The 20,056-nt window shown below is 38.9% G+C and overlaps 1 protein-coding gene across 1 annotated transcript in view; it reads left to right on the top strand.

Moving 5' to 3' along the window:
- THSD7B (thrombospondin type 1 domain containing 7B) overlaps positions 1 to 20,056 on the top strand; it is a 989,572-nt gene that overhangs the window by 388,536 nt on the left and 580,980 nt on the right. The window contains exon 5 of the mRNA XM_043894410.1: positions 9,850 to 10,016. Within this exon, the coding sequence (XP_043750345.1) occupies positions 9,850 to 10,016 (167 nt within the window). The remainder of the gene's footprint in view (positions 1 to 9,849; positions 10,017 to 20,056) is intronic.

Raw genomic sequence — 20,056 nt, 5'->3', positions numbered from 1 at the left:
TCCCTAAGGCATGATTCCATGAAAGCAATTGTGACCAAGAAGAGCCCCTGCTAGAAAAGTGCCCAACACTGAACACTTTGGCAATTCCTTGAGGAATCTAGCATAAGTTAACCTGAAAGACTGAGGCCAGCCTGTGTTAATCTAACTTGGGAAACTTTAGAACTACAGTTGATACTTCAGCAACCGGGGTTTGAAATGTGCAGGTCCTCTAAGACACAGACTTTTTTCAATACTAAATAATACAGCACTACACAATCTGAGGTTGGTTGATTCCATGGATATAGAACCTTGGATACAAAGGGTGGACTAACAGAGCAAATTTTCTAACTTTGTGGAACATCATCACCCCTAACCTCTTATAGTTGTTCAAGAGTCAACTATGTAAGGGAGTTAGCATTGTATAGCCTTAAGCTTTTTGTGAGAGAAAGAGCTTAAGGCTAGTTTTACAGAGTCATACACAACTGAGCAACTAACACACACACATGTACACACACATATAGCCTTAAGTTTGTTTTCAAAGGAATGCTATTTTCCCATCTATTTGACATGAAGTGATGGGACCAAATGCCATGATCTTCATTTTTCGAATGTTGATTTTTAAGCTAGCTTTTTCACTCTCCTCTTTCACTTTCATCAAGAGGCTCCTTAGCTCCTCTTCACATTCTGCCATAAGGGTGATGCCATCTGTATCTGAGGTTATTGATATTTCTCCCGGCAATCTTGATGCCAGATTGTGCTTCATCCAGCCCAGCGTTTTGCATGATGTACTCTGCATATAAGTTAAATAAGCAGGGTGACAATATACAGCCTTTACATCCTCCGTCCCAATTTTGAACCTCTGGTTACTGGATAGCATAAGAAAAGGCAGAGGACACAGACAGCATCAGTTGACCTGATGCTGCAACAGCTATGACTCCAGACACTCTGTACTTAAGCAGAGAGCCTTTTCTGTCTGAACACACTGTGACAGACAAGAATACTGAAAACTATCAACATCTTTCTTGGAATTGATACTTTGGATGACCTACCAGCAACTTCTATAATCTCTCCAGGAGACAACAGCTTTCACACCAAAATGACTGTTGTATTTCTTAAATGTTAATTTAACATTTAAAATTTAATACAAGTATAAGACAGTGCTGTTAAAAGGTAACAGTGACCAATATAGAGTAAAACTTTTAAGAAGATCTCTAGGCAGACACTGTATGGCTGATATTTTACATAGAGTGTGTGAATTATTGCCCAGAAAAAACAGTTTCCTAAACATTGCTTCAACATCCTGGTCTGACACTGAAAAATATGGGGCCTCATAAACTGTCTCTCCTTACCTCTAGCATGTGTTAATTTACCTCTGTTTTGGGTGAACTAGAGATTCTTCCCAAAAGGTCTGTCTGTGCAGACTCTGAGAGGTCTATGTGGGTCTTCTACCCACTTTGATGTGCTTATAAAACAACCTGCTGTGGCCAGGCTGTTTCTTCCTATTTTCTCTTTAAGGTATTGAACCTGATTTTATGTTTTCTATATAAAATTATTTTTCCCTTGAGAAAACTCTGGGGATCAATTGATGACTTTTTTTAGATGAGTGTTAAAGCCAAGTAATGGTGCCAAGAGAAGGAATGGTAGATAAAAGTTGGCTTAGTATTTGGCTTCTTTTGCCCATTGGAATGAAGTAAGTGTTAGAAGAGGGATGTTGTGTCTTGAAGAGGTTTGTTCAAAACCTGCTTAGCCTTCGCTGTGCTGACTGGTGGAGGACTCAGGAAATTTCAGTCCGTCTTAATTCATTCATTTTAAAAATCTTGTATAATACTCTCATTAAAAACTAGTGTGTCTTCAAACCTTATAACTATGTTCTTTAAGAGTGTTTAATAGTTGGTAATGTTCCCATAACTCATCCCAAACATATGGATTTTTTTGTTAGTTTATTTTTCTGCCTCCTCTACTTCAGAGTGGGTAACATCTGTAAAAGTGCCTGGCTTAGAGTAAATGCTCAACAGACAATGGATAGATCATCAAATGTAGTGCTGTTCCAGAATAATTTTATTCACAGGGTGCTTTATTCCATGCTGATACTTACTATGACGTGTGTGAAGAATTCAAGTCAGTTTCTATAACAGGCATCTAAGATTGGCTTCATAAAGAATACTCAATATGGACACCTACCCAGGGAATGAATGAACACACAGAACTTGATGTAAAGTGGTCCCCAGTGGCTGCCTTGCTTTTGCTGTGTGTCTGGATTTCCAGAAAAAAAACTTCTGTCGTCATTGGTTATAAGAGTAGGTTCATAAAAAAAAAAAAAAAGAGTAGGTTCAAGAAGGGTGAGAAACGAGATCACAATTAGTTAATGTTAGTCAGTCATATCTGACTCTTTTCAACCTCTTAGACTGTAGCCTGCCAGGTTGCTCTGTCCGTGGGATTTCCCATGCAAAAATACTGGAGTAGGTTGCCATTCCCTTCTCCAGAGGATCCTCCTGGCCCAGGGGTTGAACCTGGGTCTCCCATATTGCAGGTGGATTTTTCATTTGTAAAAGTTTGACTTCTGGAAAAGAATGGCACACACATTGCCTACCACATCTACTGATCTTTTCCCATTGTTTGTCTACCATAGTCCTTAACACTTTGCACATAATAGAAGCTCAATAAATGGTGGTTAAATGAATTAATGAGTTCTTTAAGGAAGCTTTTAAAAATCATTTTAATTAAGCAGCTTTTCTACAGCACTTGAGGAGTAAAGGAGTCATGACCTGGAACCCTCAGGAGAATCTTTTTGGGAAAGAAATAGCAGTTTCAAAGAATCTGTAAATTGTTTCAGCAGAAGGAGACTGATGCCTTTTTATTGAGTCCATCTTTTATTGGTGCATATTTTTTCATGAGTCCCTGTTGTGCCACTTTCAGTTCTCCTGGTTGGAAGATTTGTTCCCCTGTTAGTTTAAGAAAGTTAACGTATTGCTAAGTGCTGTGTATAGTGATAGAAATCTATTAATAATGCATACATGGAGTTAGGCTGGCAAAGTCATCTGCCGAAGAGCAAAGAGCTTTGCACTTGAGAGTAGCTTACCATAATCAATAGTCCCACTCTATTCAATAAAAAATTACTAGAGCGTAAAACACAAAGCTCGATCAGTTCTCTTTATTTTGGTCGTCTGTTCAGCAAAAAAATGACAACTTAATTCTTTTCTAGATGCATTTACAATTTTAAAAGGACAACAGACATTATCATAAATTAGTCATGCTGCAGTACACTGATTTTTAATATACGCACATTTAATTTGAATACATTGTGCTAGGGTTTCAATTCTGAGTGTTTGCAAAGCTATATGTGCTTAGTCAAAACATGACCATTCACTAATGCAATGATTCTTTCAATCTGTCATTGTTAGATCACTGAAGATTCTATTCCATGTTGCTTTGCTTTAGATCTAAGCCTTTAGAAGGAGAAAAGAAACCCACACTTTGTAAGCAATTCTAAGCCTTCTGAAAGTGACAAAGCATGCATTCTAAAGGGCAAGGGTTGCTATAAAACTCTGATTGTCCCCCCATACTACTGCTATTAAAATCAGTTTATGTCACCTTAGTAGGATAAAAGTCTTTTTAAAATAGTCACTAAATGTACCTACTTTTCTAATTTGACTTGGTTAATTTAGAATGCTTCTATTCCTTGCTTCAGAGCAATGCATTCATTCCTTACCCTTCTAGCCTTCCCACATAAATTTGGAGAATAGTTTGAGTACAGGATTCCTAGGGTTAGACAATAGTACTCTCAGGAAGATAAGCTGGCTATCCAGGGGATGAGATTTCCAGGCCTTGAGGAGCTTTTCCTAATCCAGAAATTGTCTCCTCTATTTCTTTATGGAAATATGTATTCTATTAGACATTTCTTTCTTTGGTTTAATCTTGATTTCTTCTTGTAAATTGCATATACCTTTTCAGAATGATGAAATATTTAATAATAACTCTTAGTATGTGAAGCTTCTCAAGTGGCACAGTTGATAAAGAATTCGCCTGTCAGTCCAGGAGACACAAGAGACCTGAGTTCGATCCCTGGGTTGGGAAGATCCCCTGGAGTAGGAAATGGCAACCCACTCCAGTATTCTTGCCTGGAAAATTCCATGAGTAGAGGAGCCAGGCAGGCTACAGTCCGTGGGGTGGCAAAGAGTCAGCCGTGACTGAGCAAGCACACATGTGTAACTTAATATGTATCCTGTGAATATATTTATTGACCATTTCCTAAGAGTAGACCTAAATTATGGGAGGCATATGAAAAAATTGGCCTGTGAGTTCCAGATGTGGGAGACAGCTTCAGAAAGCAGAGTATAGAAGTGAAATTCAGGTTTTATTCATTTACCTGATATCTGAGTTCTTGTCCCCTTTCCTGGGCTGTTTCAGGTAAGAATTCAGTGCCAAGAAATTGTGCTACTAGTACTTGGGGCAAAGTAATTTGGAATCATTCCTTTTTATTTATTTATTTTATATGGCTACACCTGGTCTCACTTGTGGCATGCAGAATCTTTGGTCATGGCATACAAACTCTTAGTTGAGGCATGAGGAAGCTAGTTCCCTGAACAGGGATTGAACCTGGGACCCCTGCATTGGGAGTACAAATGTAGCCACTGGACCACCAGGCGAGTTCCTGGAATTATTCCCCACTCCTCTCTTTCTCTCCCACTTGTGCTTGGCTGCTCAGTCGTGTCTGACTCTTTGCGGTCCCATGGACTGTAGCCTGCCAGACTCCTCTGTCCTTGGGATTTTTCAGGCAAGAATATTGGAGTGGGTTGCCATTTCCTTCTCCAGGGGATCTTCCTGACCCAGGAATCGAACCTGCATCTCCTGTGACTCCTGCTTTGAAGGCAGATTCTTTACCCACTGAGCCATTGCGGAAGTCCTCTCCCACCCACATCTAATCATCAGAAGGCTGTCTCCGCCTTCACAGAATGTCCAGAGTCTGATCACTTCTCATATTCACTGTGAATGCCCCAACTGAAGCCTTAGCAGCATGTTTCCTAGAGTAACAAATGCCCCCACATGTATCTCCCTTCTGCCACTCCCCTGTGGTATGTCCTTCAGTCAGTGGCCAGGATGACTCTTTCACCCTCCTCAGAACTTGACAGTGATTTCCTAGCACATTTGGAATAACACTCATAGTCCTCCCTCCATAGCCTGGCCCCTGCCTGCCTCTCCCTCTTTCTCCTCCTACCTTGACCTGCTTGTTCCAACCACACTGGCTTCTGAGCTTTCCTACAAAGTGCAAAGCATTCTCCTTCCCTGGGGCCTTTGAACATACTCTCTTCTAGAATGCTCCTTGTCCACCTCTTCTTGTGCCTACTGCTTTGTTTTATTCAGCATTCTGAAGGTTTTCCTGGTCACAGCATTGAACTAGCTCTCCTCATCCATCTCTCTCTGATGGACATGTTATCTAATGCCGTCTTCTGTTTTGGTTCATTTCTGTCTGTCTACCCCACTAGAAGGTCACCTTTTCAAGATCGGGGGCTTTGTCTTGATCATTTTTGTGCATTTCTATTGTCTGAATCCAGACTTGACATATAATTAGAGTTCAAAAATTACTTCTTAAAAGAAAAAAGGAATAAATGCATGATTGAGTAAGTGATTTGCTTACTATTGGGCAGGCGTATTTCTGTTCCTAGGGAGTCCTGCTTTTAATTCCTTTCTGCCATCCATCTCACATACGTACCTTAGCATTAACTAAAATATTCTTACACAAGTTGTTTCCCTTGGGTATTCAGTATATAAGTGGCTGACAGTGTGACGTCTCACTAATGGTGAGGTCATTGGAATAATTTTCACATAAAAGGTTGATGACAGGTTTCCCTAACACTCACAGTAACCAGGCAGCAAAATGGTTTTCAGGGCCTTGAAAAGGCATTAGTCTTCAAAAAATTGTCATTTCAACATTTTGTGGAAACTTGAATTTTTACAATTAGATACATTTATTTGGTTTATATTTTATTTTTCTTTTTAACTTGTTCTTATCTCCTGAAAACGCTAAAATTTGAGCCTATGTGACCACAGTGTTCATATTCTAATGGCGTGCTGCAGTCCATGGGGTCACAAAGAGTTGGACATGACTGAGCGACTGAACTAAACTGAACTGAATGGATGATATTCTCAGCAAGTCTCTTTGCTTGCTGGGAAGACTACATGAAGTTATACACCTACATTTGTTAATGCAGTGCCTGTAACAGACTTAGCATGCAGAAACTTTGATTGTTATTATTGCTTGGGGTATATGTCATGATATCCTAGAAGCCTTAATAAATGAATGCCTTGTCTCTCCTGCTCAGTCAGGCCATGTGACAAGACAAATGGATCCATTCCTGAGGAGCTACATTCATGAGGGGCTATGAGGATCGACTAATTGGTTTCATGTCATGGCCGTTTACTTTACTTGAGGCATTTGTACAGTTGGTTTCAAAGTGTTCTTTATCGACAAGAGGCAGAATCTTGGCCTTTGAGACACCTCCTATTTCTCTCTTAAGCAGAAGGACAAAGTAAGGCTTGAAACGCAGCAGAGTTGGGCGAGAGAGGGTGGAAAGGCCTGGGCTTTGATGTGGACTTGGCCATTAAAGAGAATGTCCCTGGCAGTCGGGAAGCCAAGTTGTCCAGAGGCTGGAGGGCTATTCCTGTCACAGCCTCTGAGGGAGATAGCAGGCAACATTTAGCTGAGAAGACTCCTTTGATTTCCTATTCTGTCAGATCCTAGAGATACTTTCCCAGGTTGGATGAGTTCAGAATGTTCAGTTTTCCTGGCTTCTAGGTGATTTGTGACTGAACATACTGCATTTGAAAAAATAAAAATAAAAAAGCAAAGACTATGAAAAGACCGGCATGTTAAAAAGGAATATAGAAGTCCTTCACTAGTGTGCTTTTTCCTTTGCCTCTTGCTAGGTTGGTATTTTCTCTGAGGTAGTAAGCAATAGCAATCATGATAAATGTCTTCTATTTTTTTTTTTTTAAGAGAATTTGTTATTTGGCAGTGAATAGAATTTGGGTGTTTTTGGTTAAAGAGCTACCAAGAGGGTTTTTGTTACTTTATAGAAAACCATAGTCATTAAACTTTTCTTTTCATTTATCTCTAAAATGACTTCCAAAATTCCTCCATTGCTAATTCTTATAGGGTCATGATAAATTTATTGAAAAAGCAGTTTATGCAGCATGGCCCATTCCTTTCAAACAAGTGAACAAATTGCTGTGACTTGCTATGATTCTAAATGCTCTAAGTTTCTTTTATGCTCTTTACTGAATTTTGATTCTTGGAGGTAAGACTATGGCATTCCTGGATCCCTAATATTAACTTCTGATAAAATCAATTAAGTTCTCATAAGTACAATGTTGGGTGTGTGTGTGTGTGTGTGTGTTTTCTATGTCAGTAGGAGAAAAAAAAAAACAGGTATAGAAGGACATTAAAAAGGGAATTAATATTTATTGAACACTTGTTATGTGTTTTTATCCACATTCAGTGTTATTACCCTTATTTTACCGATAGGAAAATAGAACTGAGCCAAAGTCACATGACTAGTAAGTGGAAAGGCTCAGATTCAACCATGTCTGATTCCCAAGCATGCTTGTTGTCCACACGTTTCTGCACCTTTTCCCCACCTAATTTGCTCACTATATCATAGGAGCCTTAGGGCAGGACTGCATCTAACCTCTTTAATAGTTAGAGAGCTGTTTTAGGGAATCAGTGGGGGGAGAGGATTTGAAATGAGAATGTGGTAACTGTCCAGCAAACCCACCCCTGCCACACTGTGCCTTGCCTTAGAGTCCAGAGACAAGAGAACTGACCTGTGCCCCGAGACTCAGAGACACAGGGGACAAGCCTTCTGCCTGAGTGACCATGGAGCCTAGGTGACCCCTCTGTCTAGTGAGGAGAAAGAGCTTTGGATCATCACCTCTGGAGAAGGACGATCTCTGGAAAGACTTAGACTTTTCTCAATCATTCATGCCCAGGAATTAGAAACATATTATTGTCTATATTCACCTAGTAAAAGCAGGACTTAGCTCTACACTTCAGACTCTTGTCCAGCTCTCTGAGTGACTTTCACTTGGAAAACCCTGTGAAAATGAAGTCGTGAGGCAAAGGGAGCAGAATCCTGTTACAACAAACCCCACAGGATTATCCAAATTCTTTTACTACAATGGGCTTTTCACAAGACATGATCCTCAGCTTTCATGCTTTTTAGAATGACAACCCTCATTATCAAGGGCTTTGCTCACTCTGAGGTATGTTAGAGATTTGCTTCCTCATTTTGATGTCTGTTACTTGATTTCGGTTTTACTCTAGTTTCTAAAAGGCCAGGGCCTTGGTGAGGTATGTTTATTTTTTAGTGCTATTTTTTTCTTTGAACAATCCCCAAACTGAGAAATTTTTCCTAAAATATGAAATGGGACAGCAGATATGAGAATGTTCTCAGGTTTCATTTGTTACTCCAGTAACTAATGAATCTGCTGATATTTATGTGAATTCTGTAGGGTTATATTAATGCCATGGGCTTGAGGAATGCTCTCATAAACCACAAAAGGAGATTCTGTCTGAAATCGTTCTCTAGGTATGAATGTAGTATTATTATCGTTGTTTTATATTCTGTAAGTTGTGTAGAAACTTCATTATGTCTTGCCCCTTATTTGTGTCTATCACTGTGTATCTCAATCAGTTGTAAACCAAGAAGATATATTCTATGTCAGTATAACAATGACATGTCTGTATATGTGTGAAAAAAAGAAAAACAACTCACCAATTAAATATAGTGGTACATGGAAGCTGAGCACCAAAGAATTGATGCTTTCGAACTGTGGGGTTGGAGAAGACTCTTGAGAGTCCCTTGAACAGCAAGGATATCAAACCAGCCAAACTTAAAGGAAATCAGTCCTGAATATTTATTGGAAGAACTGATGCTGAAGCTGAAGCTCCAATACTTTGGCCACCTGATTCAAAGAACTGATTCATTCACTGGAAAAGACCCTGATGCTGGGAAGGATTGAAGGCAGGAAGAGAAGGGGATGATAGGATGAAATGATTGGATGGCATCACTGACTCAATGGACATGAGTTTGAGCAAGCTCCAGGAGTGGGTGATGAACAGGGAAGCCTTGTGTGCTGCAGCCCATGGGGTCACAAAGAATTGGACATGACTGAGTGACTGAACTGAACTGATGGTGAACTCATTTTTAATACATATACCTTTATTCCAATGGGGTCAAACTGATAGAAATACCTGTATCAATAAGGTTGAAAAGTTGGAGATAGTCTCTGTTCATTTAAAATAATATACTCACACATTCATACACTGTCCTACCAATTAAAAAAGAAAGCCCAACTTTCACACAAAGTCATCTAAAAGTTTGTGGAATTAAACCCCATGATGAGTTCACCTCCTGGGAATTAAGCACATTTGGTTTCCAGCTCCTTCCTCTAGTTTTTTTGGCCATGCCACGTGGCATGTGGGATCTTAGTTCCCCAGCTATGGATCAGACCCACACCTGTTGCATTAGAAGCATAGAGTCTTAACCACTGGACTACCAGGATCCTTTCTCTGATTCTTTTCTCTCTTAGAGCTTTAAGGCGGAGACATCTCTACTATTTATCCGTATTTTCCTTCATTCAATCTTCTGGTCCTGTGCTGTTAGCATGATAGACTGCTTACTTTTTCTCAAGGAAATAAAAGAGGTTTAGTATTCAAAGCTGGCAAATGTCTTTATCCATAGGCAAAGATTTGATACTAGAAAGAGAGATGATTACATACATTTGATGTCAATAACTTAAGTTTCCTATGGAATTCTGTGTTTTCCTTACTTCTTCTTCTTCTTCTTCTTTTAAACAAATCACACCAAACAGGTATTCCTGGAAGACCTCTGAATGGAAAGAATGCCAAGTCTCTCTCCTCGAGCAGCAGTCCCTCCACTGGCATGAGACGGGACCCATTTGTGGAGGTGGGATCCAGACCCGAGAGGTGTTCTGTGCCCAGAGCACACCAGCGTCCACAGCACAGAGGGCCAAGGAAGGTAGGCAGCCAGTCTTGGGGCCAGATTCTGCTGCTGATTGCCATGGAAATGCATCCCAATACCATCTCCTCATATTCTCCTCGGGATAATGAACCTTCAGCATTCACAAATTTAAAATTTTATTGCCTATTTGCCAACTATTCTTAAGTTCTGCCACTTGCAATAGTTAGGAATAGTTAAAAAATACTAGTGATAATAATTTCCTCAATTGCAGAGGATCATTGTGAAAACTAAATGAGAAAATAGACCTAAGATCAGGAACAGAAATGAATGCAACATGATAAGGGGCTAGTATGCTGGAGTCAGCCAGTTGGCAAAGAAGTAGTAACATTCTTTTTCTTTTTTTTTAAGAAAGGTTTTTTTGTGAATGTGAGAACTTCTACAGACATATTGTTTTCAGATATCAAGGATCCATTCTCTTATTGCCAGAGTTTAAATAATAAGAAAATAATAAGGAAGAAAGTAGGGGAGGAAAAACAACTTTCTCCATGGTAGGCTCTCATTAGGTGTATGCAGTCCTTTTGTTTCAGAGTTTGGCATGGTGATAACACATAAGAAGTGAAAAACTGGCCCAGATTTACTTAAGTCAATGGATTGAAAAGCCAAGAGTGTGCAATAATGCTTCCAGTCTAGAAAAAATGTATGGTCTGTAGCAGACACATTGGAGGGGCACTCAGCAATGCCCTCTGTAGAAGTGGTCACGATGGAAATGCTTCCTTGAGAATGTGCATGTACATTTCTCTACTGTAGAACTTGGTTGGGGAGAGAGATGTGAGCTTTCTTATTGTGGAGATATATCCATTTTGTCCTGTGAAGTTTTTCATACCAGGTACCTTTTTTCTGACATGGCCTCCTATCATTTCAGAGGCCATGACCATAACCTTCTATGATTCACTGCATGACTAATAGAAGGGTCATCTTTACAGACTCCTTAGCATTTGCTTCAATGATTGAAGTTACAGTGCTGCATTTGTAGGGCAAGAATTATTTAATAGGTGAATTTTCTTCCTTCTCTAATGTCACTTTTGGAAAGTGAAAATTTACACACTTTCTCTCCCAGGATAGATGTGACTATGCTTACTTTTCTAAATTTGGAGGAAAAGAATTTAGATTAAAAAATTCAAATTTTCTTTCAGACCTTCTATTTCACTTTCTCTTTCTTATCCTTTACTGTGTCTACAATAACAGGGTCTTCAAGGGTCAAAACATATATAAGAATTTTTTAGAATTGACATATTATGATCTATTTTCAGCTTCAACATTGAATCTTCTATTGACATCTTCCTAAAGTTTCTTTAGTAAAAATAACTTTCTTATCTTATGGATCAACTATTTCTAAAGTTTTTTTCAACCTTAATCTTTCTAGCTTTCTTAATGGAAACATGCTGGGCAGGAAGTTTGTAATGAGGAAGAAATTGGAAGGATGGTGTTCTAGGGTTGGGAATCATATGCTACATGTTGGGAAATGTTAAATAGGGGAAGGATGTTAAGTGCACATTTAGCAGCCTGTTAAGCCCCAGTACAATAGGCTTCAAGCACCTAAAAAAGAGGAAAAAATCTTAGGACAAGGTACTTCTAAATTAATACTTTGGACATGGAAACAGAAAGCGCTTAGAAAGCCTAAGCTTGGTAACCCAGGTCTTGGGGGCTGGTTGGTGGAGGTGCTTAGATGTGGGGACAAGATGCATGCCCATGGATGTATGTGATGAAACCATATATTCATGTAGAAATTTGAATAAAGTAGTCAAACTGTTGTTGCATTGGAAAATACAGGACGGCCACATTGGATTAAAGGCATGGTATAGCTTGCTACTTATATTTGTAGTCATTAACAAAGGTCTGATTTTGCTGTTGTGTGGAACTGAGTCAGAAATATTATTTATTAGTTTTGTTTCTTATAAATGCTTTCATTTTCTACTGTTATCATTTATGGGTTTTTGTTTAGTCACTAAGTTGTGTCTGACTCTTTTGTGACCCTGAGGACTATAGCCCACTAGGCCCCTCTATCCATGGGATATTTCAGGCAAGAATACTGAAGTGGGTTGCCATTTCCTCCAAGGGATCTTCCTGACCCAGGTATCCAACCTGTGTCTCCTGCTTGGCAGGCGTATTCTTTACCACAGAGCCACATGGGGAGCCTGTCATTTATGGATATACCTTGACAAATCTGGCAATGTGAAAATGTCTTCTTGGCTCAAGTGAAATGTAAGAAAACAATTGAATTGCAACTATAAGAGACCAAAGAGTGTGTTTGCCTAATTAAAGAGGCAGAATTTAAATATTTCTAACCTTTCTGGTAATGCAGTAACAAAGGCCAAACTTGGTAACTTTTTTTTTTTTTTTTTGCATTTCCATTTTTGTGAAGATCAGCTTTTTTGTTTTGTTTTGTTTTGTTTTTTCCCATTATTGTGTCAGATTTTGTTTTGAAGGGAGAGGGACATTTAATGGCATTGATTTTGGTAAACTTTTCTCAGTCACAATTGACTTTCCCACCAGGTTAGGTTTACCTTTGGATCCAGAATATTCTGCTTACTTTTTGGAGTGGAATTTCTTGATTCTCCTTCCTTGAAAATCCCACCATCCACTGTTAACTAGCTGCTCTGCATTCCAAGAACCCGATCTTAGAGGAACCTACAATCTTCAAAAAATAAATAAATAAATAAGGTTTATTTCCAGGATCTCTCATGAGATAAGATGCAATAGAATTTCTAAATACCAGAAGAAAAAAAAAATTGAAAAGGCTACAATTCTCTCCCAAGGTTCTCTGAGTCTCATTCTGGATGGTAAGGCTGAATTAGGACTTCAGTGCAGTTCTGTTGCCAACTTATTCTTGTTGATACCCAATTCTCCATTAGACCTCAGTTCATCGTATGTGTAGTAGTAGTACAATATGGCGTATTTACCTGGTTCTGCTATTCATTGACCATGTGGTATTTTAATTGCAGCCAAATTAATGCTGTAATATTGAATATGAGAAGTGTTGCTAGTAATAATAACAAGCCAAGCCAATAGTAATAGTAATAGCCAAGTCAATCTATGAATCAAACTATAGCAGAATATTTATGATTTTGTTTACCAGTTGCTATTGTAGTAGAGAAAATTGTTGGAGAAGGAAATGGCAACCCACTCCAGTGTTCTTGCCTGGAGAATCCCATGGACGGGGGAGCCTGGTGGGCTGCTGTCTGTGGGGTCGCTCAGAGTCGGACACTACTGAAGCGACTTAGCAGCAGCAGCAGCAGCAGCAGAGAAAATTGTATTTCTCTTTTATAATTCAGAAGCACCTGCAAGAGTGATGCTTACCTATAAATCTAAATGCTTGGATTTGTTGATACCATTTTCTTCTTGCCCCTTTCTAAGGTGAAATTAAAACCATTCAGCCTATATTCAAGAGTCATTTCTGAGATGGTAAAATGTTGAAACAAGGGACATACCATAATTAACTAATAGAGACAGGGAAAAATGTATTTCATTCAATACAATGTGGCCTAGAGATTGGCATATCAACAAATGCAGGTTGAAATAGCATAGAGATACAATGTTTTTATATGGTGAATAAAACAAAACAGAAACCTAAAAGCTAAAAAAGAAAGACTGGAAAAAGATACTGGTGTGGTGGCAGTTAAGCAGAATATTACCTAGATATTTTCCCATGTTTTAGATTTGTTATTTGCCATTAAATGGACTCAACTACTTCAGAATGGACACAGTTTAGCTTTGAATTGTTAACTATATTTAGTTGACCACTCCACACCAGTTAAGAGTAAATAGTTCTTGAGAGTCCTATGTCTTTATGAAGCTAGGCCCAGAGTTGGCATGAAGGCAGTACATGATATGTCCTAGTATTAAATATGCTGGTTTGTTGAGTAAAAAAATCGATGACAGTCACCCATGCATTTTTGTCCTAGACACAGGAATTATAAAGATGCCTCACTAACTTATAGTCTTTTAATTGTGACAACAGTTGTACTAACAATTATGCTATAGTGTCTTAGGTAGTGTATTTCAGTAATCTTATATAATATGTTGTTGTTCAGTTGCTCAGTCATGTCCAACTCTTTGCAACCCTCACGGACTGCAGCACGCTAGGCTGTAATATATATGTGTGTGTATATATATATATATATGTATGTTATGTATATGACATTGTTGTTTAGTCACCAATTCATGTCCAACTCTTCTACTACCCTGTGGATTATAGTCTGCCAGGCTCCTCAGTCTGTGGGATTTCCCAGTCAAGAATACTGGAGTGGGTTGCCATTTCCTTCACCAGGGGATAGTCCCAACCCAGGAATTGAACCTGGGCCTCCTGCACTACAGGCAGATTATTGCTGAGCAACTGGGTAAGCCCCTTATATATGGCATAGTTAGAACCATTTAATAATGCCTGACATTAATCGTCACAATGCAGATGATGCTTAAAGAGAGTTTGGAGAATCAACAGGAAAAAGTACTCTAAGTTGAGACAGGGAGAACAGATGAAAATATGTAGAAATGTTTATATTCAAGAGTGGCATGTGAACTGTTATAACAGGAGCATAGGAAGTTAGATAACACTTAAAAACTAGGCTCTGAGAAGAACATTACATAATGATTAAGGTATCATTCCAAGACAAAGATACAACAATGTATATGCATGCAACATAGGAACACCTGAATATATAAAGCAAATAACAACAGACATAAAGGGAGTAATTGACAGAAACATAATAGTAGTTGGGGACTTTAAGATCCCACTTACATCAATGGACAGATCAGACAGAAAATCAGTAAGGAAACACAGACCTTAAATAACACATTAGACCAATGGACTTAATAGATATTAATAGATCTATAGAGCATCCAGTCCCAAAACAGCAAAAAACAAACAAACAAAAACATTCCTTTTAAGTATACATGGAGAACTTAAGCAGGATAGATCACATGCTAGGGAATAAAATGTCTCATTCAATTTAAGAACATTAGAGTAATATCATGCATCTTTTCTGGCCACAAAATATGACTCTATAAATCAACTACAGGAAAAAAAATTCAGAAAATATAAAGACATGGAGGTTAAATAATATGCTACTGAGCAACCACTGAAAAAATAAGAAATAAAAAATACTTGGAAACAAATGAAAATAAACAAACTAAAAAGCACAATGGTCTGACACCTATGGGACACAGCAAAAGCAGTTCTAGGAGAGAAATTTGTGGGACTTGCGAGTCTATGTCAGCTATTTGTAAGGCCTCCTCTGACAACCACATTGCCTTCTTGCATTTCTTTTTCTTGGGGATGGTTTTGGTCATCACCTCCTGTACAATGTTATGAAGCTCCGTCCATAGTTCTTTAGGCACTCTGTCTACCAGATCGAGTCCCTTGAATCTGTTCGTCACCTCTACTGTATAATAATAAATTATTTGATTTAGGTCATACCTGGATGGCCTAATGGCTTTCACTACTTTTTTCAACTTAAGTCTGAACTTTGCAACAAGATGCTGACAATCTGAGCCACGGATCTTGTTTTTGCTGACTGTATAGAACTTCTCCATCTTTGGCTGCCAAGAATATAATCAATGTGACTTGGGTGCTGGCCATCTGGTGATGTCCATGTGTAGAGTCATCTCTTGTGTTGTTGGAAGAGAGTGTTCGCTATGACCAGTTTATTCTCTTGGCACAATTGTTAGCCTTTGTCTTGCTTCATTTTGTCCTCCAGGGCCAAACTTGTCTGTTACTCCAGGTATCGCTCGACTTCCTACTTTTGCATTTCAGTCCCTTGTGATGAAAAGGGACATCCTTTTTTGGTGTTAATTCTTGGAAGTCTTGTAGGTCTTCATAGAACTATTCAACTTCAGCTTCTTCAGCATTATTGGTTGGGACATAGATTTGGATTACTGTGATGTTGAATAGTTTGCCATGGAAACAAACTGAGATCATTCTGTTATTTTTGAGATTGTAACCAACTACTGCATTTCAGACTCTTTTATTGACTATGCAGTCTACTCCATTCTTTCTAAGGGATTCTTGCCCACAGTAGTAGTTACAATGGGCATCTGAATTAAATTCCCCCATTCCTGTCCATTTTAGTTCACTGATTCCTCAAATGTCAATGTTTACTCTTGCTGTCTCATTTGACCACATCCAATTTACCTTAAATTATGGACCTAGCATTCCAGATTCCTTGCAATATTATTCTTTATAGCTTCAGACTTTACTTTCACTACCAGATGAAACCACAACTGGGAGTTTCCACTTTGGTCAGCCTCTTCATTCTTTTTGTTGCTCTTTCTCTGCTCTTCCCCAGTAGTATATTGACCATCTACTGACTTGTGGGGGGGCGGGGTCATCTTTCAGTGTCATATTTTTACCTTTTCATACTGTTCATCGGCTTCTTTTTTTTTTTTTATTTTTATTAGTTGGAGGCTAATTACTTTACAATATTGTAGTGGTTTTTGTCATACATTGACATGAATCAGCCATGGATTTACATGTATTTCCCATCCCGATCCCCCCGCCCACCTCCCTCTCTACCAGATCCCTCTGGGTCTTCCCAGTGCACCAGGCCCGAGCACTTGTCTCATGCACCCAACCTGGGCTGGTGATTTGTCTCACCATAGATACTATACATGTTTTGATGCTGTTCTCTCGAAACATCCCACCCTCACCTTCTCCCACAGAGTCCAAAAGTCTGTTCTGTACATCTGTGTCTCTTTTTCTGTTTTGCATATAGGGTTATCATTACCATCTTTCTAAATTCCATATATATGTGTTAGTATACTGTAATGGTCTTTATCTTTCTGGCTTACTTCACTCTGTATAATGGGCTCCAGTTTCATCCATCTCATTAGAACTGATTCAAATGAATTCTTTTTAATGGCTGAGTAATATTCCATGGTGTATATGTACCACAGCTTCCTTACCCATTCGTCTGCTGATGGGCATCTAGGTTGCTTCCATGTCCTGGCTATTATAAACAGTGCTGTGATGTTCATCGGATTCTTAAGGCAAGAATACTGAAGTGCTTTGCCATTCCCTTCTCCAGTGGACTATGATATGTCAGGCCCTAACTCACAGAGACACGGCCTTCAGGCACTTAATGTAGCTGGATGACATGCCTGGTGCCCTGGTTGTCCCATGCTGGTCCTTGTTAAACATGCCTCTACCAAGGGTAGAGGCAAAAGCCCTGCTGGAGTGGATGGGAAGGGGGCCTGGGGAAGGCTGAAACTAATGTTGGAGAATGCCCAGGAGCAGAGGGTATCCTGGCCTCACCACTGCCACTGTTGCCTACTGAATGCAGAGTTCCAGACAATAACAAGGATAGATAAGAAAGCCTCCTTAAGTGAACAATGCAAAGAAACAGAGGAAAACAGTAGAATGGGAAAGATTAGAGATCTCTTTAATAAAATTGGAGATACCAAGGGAACATTTCATGCAAAGATAGGCACAGTAAAGAACAAAAATAGCAAGCACATAACAGAAGAGATTAAGAAAAGTTGGCAAGAATAAACTGAAGAACTGTACAAAAAAGCTCTTAATAACCCAGATAACCATGATGGTGTGGTCACCCGCATAGAGCCAGACATTCTGGAGTGTGAAGTCAAATGGGCCTTAGGAAGCATTACTACAAACAAAGTTAGTGGAAGTGATGGAATTCCAGCTGAGCTATTTCAAGTCCTAAAATATGATGCTGATAAAGCGCTGCACCCATGCCAGCAATTTGGAAAACTAGCAGTGGCCTCAGGACTGGAAAATGTCAGTTTTCATTCTAATCCCAAAGAAAGGTAATACCAAAAAATGTTCAAATTACCATACAAATTGCTCTCATTTCACATACTAGCAAGATTATGTTCAAAATTCTTCAAACTAGGTTTCAGCAGCATGTGGACTAAGAACTTCCAGATGTACAAGCTGGATTTAGAAAAAGAGGAACCAGAGAGCAAATTGTCATCATACACTGGATCATGGACAAAGCAAGGGAATTAAAAAAGAAAATCCGCTTCTGCTTCATTGACTACACTAAAGCCTTTGACTGTGTGGATCACAACAAACAGTGGAATATTCTTAAAGAAATGGGAATACCAGACTGCCTTATCTGCCTTCTAAGAAACCTGTATACCAGACAAGAAGCAACAGTTAGAACTGGACATGGAACAACAGACTGGTTCAAAATTGAGAAAGGAGTACATCAAGGCTGTATGTTTTGACCTCGATTGTTTAACTTATATGCAGGGTACATCATGTGAAATGCCAGGCTAAATGAATCACAAGCTGGAATCAAGATTGCTGGGAGAAATATCAAAAAACTTAGATATGTAGATGATACCACTTTAATGGCAGAAAGCAAAGAGGAACGGAAGAGCCTCTTGATGAAAGTGAAAGAGAGTGAAAAAGGTGGCTTAAAACTCAACATTCAAAAAACGGAGATCGTGACATCTAGTCTCATCATTTCATGGTGAATGGATGGGGAAAGTGTGGAAATAGTGTCAGGTTTCATTTTCTTGGGCTCCAAAATCAATGTGTCCAGTGACTGCAGCCGCAAAATTAAATGTTGCTTGCTCCTTGGAAGAATAGTTAGGACAAACCTAGATAGTGTATTGAAAAGCAGAGACATTACTTTGCCAACAAACGTCTGTATCGTCAAAGCTGTGGTTTTTCCAGTAGCCATGTATGGATATGAGACTTGAACAACAAAGAAGACTGAGGGCCAAACAACTGATGCTTTTGAACTGTGGTGTTGCAGAAGACTCTTGAGAATCCCTTGGACTGCAAAGAGAACAAATTAGTCAATCCTAAAGGAAATCAACCCTGAATATTCGTTAAAAGGACTGATACTGAAGCTCCAATGCTTTGGCCACCTGATAGAAGAGCCAACTCGTTGGAAAAGACCCTGAAAGAGACACGTGCACCCCAGTGTTCATCGCAGCACTGTTTATAATAGCCAGGACATGGAAGCAACCTAGATGCCCATCAGCAGACGAATGGGTAAGGAAGCTGTGGTACATATACACCATGGAATATTACTCAGCCATTAAAAAGAATTCATTTGAATCAGTTCTAATGAGATGGATGAAACTGGAGCCCATTATACAGAGTGAAGTAAGCCAGAAAGATAAAGACCATTACAGTATACTAACACATATATATGGAATTTAGAAAGATGGTAATGATAACCCTATATGCAAAACAGAAAAAGAGACACAGATGTACAGAACAGACTTTTGGACTCTGTGGGAGAAGGTGAGGGTGGGATGTTTCGAGAGAACAGCATCAAAACATGTATAGTATCTATGGTGAGACAAATCACCAGCCCAGGTTGGGTGCATGAGACAAGTGCTCGGGCCTGGTGCACTGGGAAGACCCAGAGGGATCTGGTAGAGAGGGAGGTGGGCGGGGGGATCGGGATGGGAAATACATGTAAATCCATGGCTGATTCATGTCAATGTATGACAAAAACCACTACAATATTATAAAGTAATTAGCCTCCAACTAATAAAAATTAATGGAAAAAAAAGATATATGCATGCCAGTGTTCATTGTGTGTTATTTATAATAGCCAAGTTATGAAATTAACCTAAAAGTTCATCAAGTATATGAGTGAATAAAGAAGATTTATACATTTATACAATGAAATACTTTTCAGTCATAAAAAAGAATGAATTTTTTCTGTTTGTAAAAACATGGATGGATTTGGAGAATTTCATGTTTATTGAAATAAATCAGGGAAAGACAAATAGTGTAATTATTACATGTGGAATATAAACTATAAAACAAATGGATGAATATAAAAAACATAAATAGACTCAGATATTGAAAACAGCTTAATAGTGGGGAGAGGGTAAAGGGGAGGGGCACTATAGGGGAAAACAATTAGAGTACAGATGTCAGTGTGCTAAGAGGATTGTTGTGAATGGTCATGTCTTATTTGCAGATTTATTTGAATATACAAGAACATTTTGAGATACGAAATAATTTACATTATAAACAGATGAACAGATTTCTTAAGAGACAGTTGAAGGAGGTGCTCTACCATCACTTGAAGGTCTAGAAATGTCCTTTACCT

Source organism: Cervus elaphus, chromosome 33 (assembly GCF_910594005.1).
Source record: "Cervus elaphus chromosome 33, mCerEla1.1, whole genome shotgun sequence".
Taxonomy (NCBI): domain Eukaryota; kingdom Metazoa; phylum Chordata; class Mammalia; order Artiodactyla; family Cervidae; genus Cervus; species Cervus elaphus.
Note: the sequence above shows the minus strand (reverse complement) of the source record. Positions and strands in the feature narration are given on the sequence as shown.